We start from the raw sequence: 11,572 nt of genomic DNA, 5'->3' as shown, positions 1-11,572 counted from the left end.
CTGCTCCCACCTCCCATGGGTACGCCAGGGCAGACCTGGGCCAGCCAGGGCAAGTGTCCCCTTCCTGGGGAGACACTTTCTGCCACCCATCTATGGATCTGACAGAAGTATCCTCTCACTGCCAGTCACATGTGAACATCCCATAACTGGAAAGAAAACAAACCCATCTGCATTTCTAGAATGTAAACTTCAGACTTAGGGTTCTGCCAGAACAGGAGTCACATCATCACCAACCTAAACGTAATGATTAGAGGTAGAGCACAACTGCTCACCCCGTCATCTCACAAGGCATATTTGCAGCCTCAGTTTGAGTATTACACCCCAGCACTGTTTTCAAAGGCAGTAACGTGACTGCATGCCTTGGAAATCCCACTTGTTATCTGCCCGAACCGTTAAGGTTCCTAAATACACTTACAATTCTGGCCCCGTGCATTTATATTTTGATGCAAATACCCCCAACGTTGTATGCCCAGCAAAATTTATTTGGAACACTGTTATTTTAAGGCTGTTAAGAAACAGGCAAACAAACCCCTTAGCTTAACTCTTCTCTGAAGTGTTCACTAGATATTAAAATATTTTAAAACATGATCATCCCAAAGCTGACAATTTAAATATCCTCTTAGTTGAGCTTTGCGCAGCTTCTTTCTTTTGAAAACCTTTGTTTGGCTAGAAGACATTTTCGCTTATTCTTCCACATGAAAGAATATGCTGACACCTATATAGAGCTTTAAATACCCCTCAAAGTTCAAAATATTCAGCTGTTTCATCTTCCTGTCCTCAGATAAATTAAGAGTTTTAACTAAATCTATTTCTGTAATAGGATTCTCATAAGCTGCGCCAAGTCCCTTCTCACATACCTATTTCATGAATGAGACTGTGAGCACAGACATTTATGTGGTTTCCCTAGTGGGTAATGCATCTTCTAAAAAGGATGCTTTCGTTACCATTTTTGAGCTGATTATTTTCTATTAATTTCCCCCCTAAAAAAAAGCCCGAGCCACCCCAGGAAGGTTTACAATGCTTGTAAGGAAGCAGAAGGATTAGTCTGTGTCTATCTGACATAGGAGGGAAAGGATTACACGCAGATTAAAAGCAGTAAATTACAAGCGAACAATCATTTTGTGTGCAGCAGTTACATAAATCGAGCATGTCAGCACTGGGATCCCGGGTTTCATCGGCATCAGGGCACCGCTTGGCAGCCCCGAGCTCGAGGGAGCTGCTTACGCAAAGCTGCTGGCAAGCGGCGCGGATGGGAGAGCCCTCTCTTTTCCTTTCTCATGTACGGTTTTCTTGAAACCATACGATTTTCAACGTGTTGGCTGAAATGTAATGAAATAAGGGCAATGACTCTTTGCAAATGGTTGGCTGTAACCCTTGTAAAAGGAATAAATACAAATAGAATACGATCTTGCAAGTGGTCAAGGAACATGCCAATTTTCTTTTGACTGCTGTGTCTGTTGGGTTTTTTCTATATAACCTATTTGTCTGTAAATACTTACAAATGTTGCATTGGTTATGCTATACATCAGAAATCTAATAATGTATTTCATGATTAAATGGAGATAACTTTTTTTAAAAAATGTTGTATGTGTGAGTTTAGGGTAACATCACTCATTAAGTAGAGGTAAACATCATGGGAAAAATTCCTTAGGTAATCACTTTAAAGCACTTTTTTTCCAAAAGCTAATCTTGGAATGGGGTGGGGAAATAGATTTAATTCCAAATGCTCCATAGACCTTGTAAATAAGCTTTGCCTTTAGTATAAAATTATCATCATTTAGAATTTCAAAGAATTCTTTCATAATTCCTGCTTCTGGAGTGACCTAGTAAATAACCTTATTTTAAAATTCATAGTATGTAAGTACCTTATTCATAGTACGTAGGTAGCTTATTCGTAACCTTATTTGTAAACTTATTCATTTAGGATCATTATCATCATCCTGACTATATTGCACTGGATATCCTCTGCAAAAGGGCTGATGGCACAGAGTATATTTTTCCCTAGTGCAAAATTAAATGGGAAACCTTTTAACTAAGGAAATAGAATTATGGATAATCTACTAATAAATCTTGAAACACTAAACCTTTAATGACCTCTCATTGCAACAGTATGAGATATTGAAAATATTAGATAAGTTTCTACATAATGCATATATAGTTTAAATTGCTTGTTTAAAATAGGTTGGAGTTGTAAATAATTCCCGATGTAGACACCAAAACCACGTTATATGAACTGCATCTCCAGAAGTTTATATATATGTTATTAAATAACTAATACAACTAGCATTTTTGCTTCAAATATACTACTCTTAGGTTGGTTTTCCTTTTCTTCGTTTAGCTATCAGTCCTCAAACAAAAAGCTTCCTGCTTTACCTCTGAATTATTTTATTGATGTCAGTTTTCTTAAATACTTTCAATGTACTATTAAAAATTGTAATAATAACTGTATAATTGTTATAGATAAACAAGTTTAAGGTATTCAAAACCTCTCAGTAAGTAATATTTTACGTCTTACAAGACCTGTGGTTCAATACTATTACCAGGAACAGCAAGCAGCAATTCTTACAGTCCCGTGCAAGCCTGAGGCAATTCTAAAAGAAAAACCTACAAAAACTTCAGGTTTTTGAGCTGCTGAAGACACTTTTCTGAGAAAAGAAGAAAGAATGGTCATAAGCCCATTTTTTGTTGTTGTTCATTTGTTCCTTAAAGGTATATGAATTCAGATTTAATGCAAACCTCATGCTAAGTAGCTGTGCGTATGTTGTAGGGTTTGTTTCAAGCCGTTGCTGTTGTAACACACATCTATCATCTCATATCAAGAAAACAGAAGTATTTATAGCCCTTATGATCGTGAAGGAAGAACAGAATGTCTAACAGTAGGGCCAATAAAAATAGTAATTCATTCTCACCCTCTCCTCCAAACTTAAGTATATAGACATATACACGTTCAGTGCATTTTATCCTGCCTCAGCCCCGGCAATGGAGAGGGGCTGGCTCAGAAGCGTTAGACTAGCAATATTGCAAACTGCCAGTCCCAGCTTCCTCACTGACTTACGGTGGTTTCCTCCAGATATGCTTTCTAGAAACACCAAAGATAAAGAACAACATCTCTGAAGTCTCTGCCCCATCATGTAACTTCTGCCAGCACCAATTCTGGGATCCACCCAGGAAGCGACAAGCCATTTCCCGAAGAATGGAGTATAAGTAGTTTCACTCAGTTTATGGTCCTGCTGCAATTAAAGCCCTTTGAAAATCCAGCTTAAGAATCTCTTTTTAAAAACAGGTTTTAAGAATTAAAGGCTGTAAAAAGGTCTTTGGACCCAGCCTGAACATCATTCCAGCTCCCCTTTAGGAAGGGAACCAGATGAAGCCATAGCATTACCCAGGACCCCAACCTGAGTACTGGGGTATTCATAGAGGTATCCTGGTTGAAAATAAGGGTGGACTGCTGCTCTCTGATCCTTCTCCTTCATCTCTCCTCTCTGAGATGTGTTTGTTTTCTTTAGTCCTTTCCCTCCGAAAATGCCTGGACTCAGGGGAGAACTAGAATAGCCCCTCCTTAATCCTCACTTTATTTTTTTTTTCCCTCAAAACTATTTTGCTTTCTGCAGTAACTGCACACCAGATATATATTTATATACGTATAAAGCTAACAATCCCCATTGAGGCTCGCAAGCTTTTACAAGATGCTATAAAAGTATCACATGGCAAAGCAATGATGTGAAGCCAAAAGGTGAACACTGTCCTCTGAGACCACAGATCGGTATTCGGGGTCACAAGAGTGAAAAAATGTAGTTCAAATTTAAGTCATCTCCTTCCACTGCTTTCTGTTATGTCCCCACTGAGATCCCAGCCAGTGTGTTTAAATAATTTTTTTTTTAATTAGGCCTAGATTCCTGACATACTTAAACCAGTAGTATTACTGCATGCTGTAGCTAGATATCTATTTTCTAAAGGCCTCGCTTCTTTGTTTTTAAAAATGAAAATAAGTCACATTTACTTAAATTTATCCGTTCAGAGAAACCAATCCAGAAAGAAACTGTACGAACAAGCAACGAGGGATTTCATGTACAGGTTTGCATGACCTCACAGTGTCTCTGAGGAATGGTTATAACTGGATTAATCTTTATTCAACATAGTGAAATCAGAACATAATTTGCCAAACATGTCAAAGTGAAGCTTACAGCCCTGAATAGAGCCAGTATACAAGAAATCGATATTGATTTCCTCTGAACTACGTTATTTTCTTGTGATTGATTATGTGGAAAAACAAACAATCTGTATTTTCCAAGACAGAGTACCCTTTACAGTACTTACAAAGCCATTCCCATCTTCATCAAGGAACGGGTATGCCTGCAGCAGAGCATTGACAACAATGTTATATTGCTGACTGTTCGGATACCTGTGCAAATGAGATGGAGATGCAGAAGAAATAGTTTATATTCTAGATAGTATTAGACACTGTCTGGAGTCTACGCTGATATACATTACCCTATTTGTCAGACTATCGATTCCCCTCTAAATAACGAATAGCTTTAAGGTTTGCATGAAATCTTCCTGTTGGCTTCAACGGGTTTCAGACCCTTAGCCTCTTCTATTTAAGCAAGCATATTAAAGAGAAGGGCTTTACATACATTTGAAAATTTACTTCTGCAGCCAATAGATAATGCCCCCAAATAAATCTAATGATATTTACTCACAGTGATCCTTCTAGGTATTTTGTCATGTCTGCTTGTAAAAATTCAATGATCCTTATTCTCATGGTGTGATCAGGGCATTTTTTTTCTGCTAATATGCACTTGACATCATAAGGAAAGTCTGGTAAAGTATAAGAACTTGTCCACTGCAACGTCTTGTATCTTGCAAAAAATGATTTCAGCTTTTTTCTGTAAAATAAAAGATTTTGTCATCATGATGACCTCCTTCTTCTATGGGAATGGAGGCAAGAAGGAAAGAAAAATACAAGCAAACACTCAATACAAAGAAAAGTTATTGCTATGGAAGTTTGAGGCTTGCTCTCTTGTTTTCTACATAAAGAATACCTACAAAAGTTGCAATCAAAACATATGGAGTTAAAACCAAATGTCAAATGTGAAATTTATAACCAGCAGACACTAGAAGGTGGTCACTAACTGAAAGCAGAAGGCAGAGCAGAAGTCACTGGAGACTTCCTACTGTTGCAAAATAACTTTATCTGTCATCATTTATAGTGCGTTTCCTACCAGTTCTGCTAACTTACTGGTGAGAGTAAGCCAAGCAGCTTAACTGAATAAAAAACTCCGTATGACATTAGCTAAGACTGTCCTCCCAAAAGGGAAAGCAGCAAAGGGATGAAGGCAGTTATCATCAGCACATGGCTGGAAACGAAGCAGACGCAGCCCATAAGTACCACACTCCTGTCCCAAGAAGCCCATCAGCACTATTTACAGATGTCACACTCCAGCTGGGGTCAGCCTGAGTCAGGATAGCATCACTGCTACCCAAGTGCTTCCCACCTCCAGAGAGCCTGCCAAACCCTAATTCTGAAGGAACATGAGGAAAAGTAGAGATAAAGTGAGCTGGAAGTCGATCAAGAGCCACCTAAAAGATGGAGTTGTTCTGGCAGTCCTAGTCACAGTAGTCCAGACCCAATAAAGAAATTTCAAACAAGAAGTGCCAAAGATATGTAAAGAGTCCTGTTATATATGTGGTATCACTGCAATTTATGTTTGCTTTAGTTTAAATTGCAGAGAGCATTTTGGAAACAACTAGCAGACTTTTAACAGAATTTTTAAAATGCTATCATTACAGATGACTAATGTAGATACTTACATGGTATAAATATACAGATAGACAGATACCTAGATCTAAATTAATCATCTGCAGTCCCTTTATATTCACTGAGGAGAAAAAAACACCACTGAAGGATAACAGAGCAACCAGAAGACATCTAACTCAGCCCAGATGTTCTCTCACATCGATTTCTCTCCACTAATTATGAAGGAAATTAAGATAGTTACTACAATTGTTGAAATCTATACTATGTATGTTCTCAAGTCAGGAATCCCCCACCTGGGGGATGTAGGTGAAAGCTCCCACACAAAGACTTGTGGCTGGATGAGGCACGCTCCTATGTCCCTTCCAAGCTGCACTAGATCTTGAGTCTGTGGGAGTTACAGAGGGAAACACTGCTAGACTTCAATCCAGTCAACATACACCAGTTTTCACTCCTAAAGGTCTCTATGTAGCCTATAAACAAGAGCTAGGTATATAAATAAGAGCTGTGAGGAGTTTTAGCAAGGTCTTCATCGGGAAGTTTTGCTATCCAGCCTCTTTCAGATAAGGATGTAAAACAAGAAAACAACCAGAAAACCCATGATAGCCAATACCCTTAGGCTAGTAAAATCAGATGCGATTCAAACGGATGAGCATTTGCAATAGCTTAGTTTACACCACTTTGAAAGACTACTATATGTCTGGAAGGCAGCTCATTTTGGGTCCCTATAGCCAGTTATAGCCTCAATACCATCTTGAGTAGATTAGCCTATAACTCTCAACCTCATTGACCTGGCTTTGCTGCCACACCATCCTGGCATCTTTTAATGTACGTAGGTAGCTTGCAGGCTACAGCCATGATACAACCATACCAACTCCAGCACTACCGCAAATTGCAATGCGGTGTTGAAAAAAGAATAATTTGGGGTACTGTCATCTGATCCTCACAGTTATATTAACAGTAGTAGCAGTACTCACATCACTACCATTTCTCCATTCAATAAAGGTACAAAACGGCCAGGGCTTCTGTCTCTCCAAGCTCACCAGTTTTTATGGGACCCAGACGGTGAACAGTAGACGCAAACTGCAGTGAACTTCTACTAGCACTTTGCAGTAGTAAAAGAAGGAAAAGTTGTGCGAGAAGTGACAACATATCCACATAGACACATTCATGTCCTTTTTGGTGACAAATTAATGCACAAATGGGAAAATAAAACCCAACCCAGATTCTGAAATCACTTGGAAATTCTTCCTGTGCAAATGAAGTGTAGATGTTCAATGCAGCATCAATAAGGAGCTCTGCAGCCCGTAAGTTTGAATCTTGTACTTTCACTAACTTTGCCGATTAAAGTGATGGGGCAGACAGACTGCAAGTTACTATTTTCAACATTCTACCATTTAAACCAGCTCAAAAATGGACAGAAGTTCAAAACTTACAGTGATTTGTATCTGAGCAGCACTGAAATTCCTTCTGTTGCTAATACCACTGAAGCTGAATTGCCATCTCAAAAAGTGGCAAGGTTTAGCAGGTTCAGTTCAGGCAAACTGAACTATACTCAGTTACTTGAAGAAAATAAAATTTTCTTGCAATTGAGATAGGTAATAGCTGGGGAGGCATGGTAACTCTTCCCTCCACCAGTCCCTTCACATTTGCCAGTACAACAAAAATACTCCAAATTCCATTTCTCTTCAGCCTTACCCAACACAAAATACTTCCTTGCTGTCCAAACAAGATCCAAAAATTACTTTAGTCTCCACAGTGCAAGAGATTAACTATTTTACTAGTTTTTGCTGGAATCATCGCTGTTTGGTAGTCATGTTAAATATGTGCAGTAATATTTTACAATGAAATACAAGTTTGAGAAGAAACACAAATCCTCACTAAACTTTATCCCCAGAAATGCTCACATGCAGACTTGTTTAACTAAAAGAACAGTTCAGCTGAACTGTACGTGCACTGGGATTTATGCATATAGCCAAGATCTTCCTTGATTATGTAGAACAGCATTACAGTTGGAGATTTAGGTACAAACATACACAGCCTGTTTCGAACCATCCCTCTCTGGTCTTCTAGCTAACCTGAGACAGAGATAAAATCAAAATCCCAAGACACAACTACATTTTTTCTTCTCTCTCAGTTCTTGAGACATCTGATGCTGCCGATAAATCACTCTCTGATAGCTAGCTCCTGCCAAATGTCAGTCCCCCTCTCCCCGCCACCATCGCATGTCTCTACCCCTTTCTTACTGGTACTGGGAAGCCTCTAACCTTGCAGAAAATTATTTCAAGGAGATACAGTGATGAAAATCTTCATTTTTCCTCTTGGTTTAGTTTCCTTACAGTGTAGGTGCCCAAAATGACTCTCCCATGAGGTGAGACAAATGCCAGCGCAGATGACGCAACCTGGTCTCTTTATGTTTAGCTGCAATACGGAGCTGCACGCTAAGAAGCATCTCCTCAGCAAGGACACAACTAGTTAGAGATTTTGACCACTCAGCTTTTGCAGATGACCACTTTACTTGCTGTACTAAGCCACAGCACTGTTTCACACTTTGGTTCCATTACAACTTTAGACTGTTCATGCACAGCATGTTTACCGACACTTGAAACTATAAAATAACATTATTTTGGGAGGAGGTGTTTGTCTCCTTCGGTTGGAAAAAAAAAAAAAACCAAAACCCCAAACCAAAACAAACAACCCCCCCAAACCCCACCTATTTGAATTATATAAACCCCGTCATCCCTAATCTCAGGGAATATCTTGTTTTACTGACAAAAAGGCAAAGAGTTACACACTTGCAGTGTCACTCAGCCCGTTCGATGAAGGTTTCAGACTGCCCTGGAGAGCAGAGCGGTGAGTGAACACAGCATCACGGTCTCCAAGCCCAGCGTGTGTCCTGTGCAACCTCAGGCAGAGGCACAGAGCTGCCTGAATTAGCTGTAACAAGTCGGTAAAAATAATCTTGGCATCGATACAGACAGCTCAATCAAGCTAGCTGGGCAAAGCACACTAGAGACCTAGAAACAAGTTCAAATACTAGATCATGAGGAGACTTTGTCATTTGTAAGCTTCTCGAGCATACTTGTAAGAAAGATCAGTTTCCTGCATCTATTTAGTTCGTTTAGGGAAAAAAGTGACTTAAAGGCCAACTGAGCACACACATAAACAGGTTGTGTGCCACAAGCTTTTCTTATTCTCTACTTTACTGAAGTCCATGAGTCTACGGCACCAATTGCTACATCTTGTACCAGCTCAGATCCCGATTAGTCAGGGGACATCAGAGTTGAACAGAACTTTGCTGATATCAATGTGTTCCCATGTTTGGTACATCCAGATAAAACTCAGCATATGGGTGAAGCCTCAATAGATTCCCATTTTTCAAAGGTGAAGGTCTAGCCTTTCACATGTCTTCTAGCCTTTCACATGTCTACACCACACTTCAGCAAGAGACTCCTATCTGAAGATTCATAGGCTGGAAAAAAGTCCATGTCTACAAAGCCAAGAAAGAAACAGAAGAGAAAAGAAAACACGAAACTTGCAGACCTGAAGGAAAGGAAAAGTCTGCAGCTGTAGAAAATGTTCCGTTTCCTTAACACATGTATAATATGCTTTCAACTTTATAACAATATTTAAGGTTGTAAAGGTTATTTCCACCAAAAAGAAGAAATTATGACAGATGATGAAATACCAAAAGAAACTCTTATTCCTCTCTCAATAGCAGGATAAAATAGGGCTCTTTTTCTCTTCACAGTTCTGAGATCTGTGCCTGAAAGATTCTCATGCCTTTCTCTTCATGTCCTTCACTGCCATTTCCTACTTTCCAGCACAAACGCACAGTTCCCCAGTTATTCTCTAGAGCCTGGGATTTGCAGCCTACTTAGTGCTTGGTGATGTCTTCTACTTTTTCAGTTCCCGGTAAATGTAGGGGCAGGTATCCTTTAGGCTGAACAAGATGTTACCCGCAGCAGCGTTAACTTCAGCAAGGCTCGGATGCGGGACCTGACAGATGTGCCGTAGCTGCCCATTTCCCAGAGCAGCAGCCCTTTCAGCTTTTCCTGCAGTAGCCTTGCTATAGACATCATCACATTGAGCACGAAGTTACAGACAAAACTAATCAGCTTTAAAAAAAGTTTGTGAGATGCAGACACAACCTTCTTCTAGAGGGAGTCAAGATTTTTTGACAGTTTCCATTCTGAGGAGCTGCGTCACGTAAGTGAAGGCTCTGCACTTCCATCTCATGCGAGGGCAGCAGCTGTAGGTTAGAGAGAGGGGGGAGAGAAAATGCTCCTTGGGGAATCTGACTGACAGAACTGCCAGCTAAATCAGGCCATTTTAAAGAAAAAAGGTTTATCTGCATTCACCCATGTAAGATGTGTTATACCATATCCAAAGAATTTTATGTGAGGGGTTTTTGTTGTTGTTTTTATGACTTTGCTAGACCTTAACAAGGCAATGCAGTTAGTATCTCCTGCAAGTCATTTGTAAGACTTGGCTTATTTCTGGTGGGGAAGAAAGGAGATTTAATAATTGTCTTTTTTCCTGCAAACTTTTGTGGAATATGCACAGCACTATATCAGTAAATTCAGCTCTGCTGACCTCAAGTGCTCCAAAACCATGAGTCCAGTTGCCTTGACTTCCAAAACATTGAGGCAACAAGCACAGATAAGATACTACTGTGAGTCTTCTAGGGTTTTTTTAATTTAAGTTAGTATTCTTCAGCTTCCTGCTGCAATGATAGAGAAATGCTGACTTTAAAAAAAGTGGCAGAAATTCTTGCACCCACATAAATTGAAAAACTAAATTTAAAGAATCTCCCCCAAACCCTACACAAACCAAACCAAAACCTACAGATATGAGTTTTTAGGAAGATGGAATAACAATTGAAGAGAAGTTATCAGGAATCATCAAAAGATAAAAGAACTTATTTTGCTGTTACGATATATCATTCAACAGGGAAAATCTACTATTGAAACAATAAATAGCTTCAGAAATATTGAGACAAATTCATAGAAGAAAGATTCAGTCAATCACTGTTAAAATTGATGGGCTAGATGCAATTTATGGTTTTGGAATCCCCAAACATTAGTTGTTGAAAAGGTATAATTAAAGGAAGCACCTGGTCTGTACTTCTGAACAGAACAGATAGACAGTACTTCTTTTCTTCTACTATTGACCATTGTCAAAGACCTAACATGTTTTTCTTACAGCTGCTTTTCATGTCCATATGAACTAACTGAAAAAAGATCATCACATCTACTAGAAATCATTCTGATGATATGAACAATAAGGTTTCTGCATAGAAACTAAGAAACTCTAAAACTTTTATAGAAAAAGGTACAGTCCAGCTGATATTTTCTTTGTAGGACTATATCGGCATATGTGTATGTATGTATACACATAAAAGTAGTAGTATTTGCTCTCTTGCGTAAAAGGAACAAAATAATCTGAAATAATTGACTAAGTGACAATTTTTCAGGCTAGCTACTCCCTCTTTTTTTCTTTTCTTCTTTTTTAAAGCACAAGCATCAATGTGTTTCTGATAAAAATACATTAAACTCAGACCAACAATACTGATGTATGGGTAATGGGGAAGCCAGGGAAGACACTCTATAAAGATCTTCAGCAGAATGACATGTCAGAACTAAAACACACTTTGGATGCAGCTACTCAGAGGTCAGTGCAGTTGCCTGTAGTCCGACCGAACTAGATGCAAGACTGCCCTAGCTAAGGAGATGTACAGCATTGTTAACGGGGCTCTGTGCTCCGCTCACATCCAGTCCCTATCAGCCAGGTGTTACCACTTCAAACGTTGCACGC

The 11,572-nt window shown here is 39.2% G+C and overlaps 1 protein-coding gene across 1 annotated transcript in view; it reads right to left on the bottom strand.

Annotated features, from left to right (window-relative positions):
• SAMD3 (sterile alpha motif domain containing 3) overlaps positions 1-4,886 on the bottom strand; it is a gene marked incomplete at its 5' end in the record, with an annotated part of 23,874 nt that extends 18,988 nt beyond the window's left edge. Inside the window, 2 exons of the mRNA XM_009707462.1 lie at positions 4,318-4,402; positions 4,701-4,886. Of these exons, the coding sequence (XP_009705764.1) occupies positions 4,318-4,402; positions 4,701-4,886 (271 nt within the window). The remainder of the gene's footprint in view (positions 1-4,317; positions 4,403-4,700) is intronic.
• Between the last annotated feature and the right edge of the window lie 6,686 nt (positions 4,887-11,572).

Source organism: Cariama cristata, unplaced genomic scaffold, assembly GCF_000690535.1.
Source record: "Cariama cristata isolate BGI_N322 unplaced genomic scaffold, ASM69053v1 scaffold10479, whole genome shotgun sequence".
NCBI classification, from domain to species: domain Eukaryota; kingdom Metazoa; phylum Chordata; class Aves; order Cariamiformes; family Cariamidae; genus Cariama; species Cariama cristata.
The sequence above is the reverse complement of the archived record's forward strand: the minus strand, read 5'-3'. Positions and strand labels throughout refer to the sequence as shown.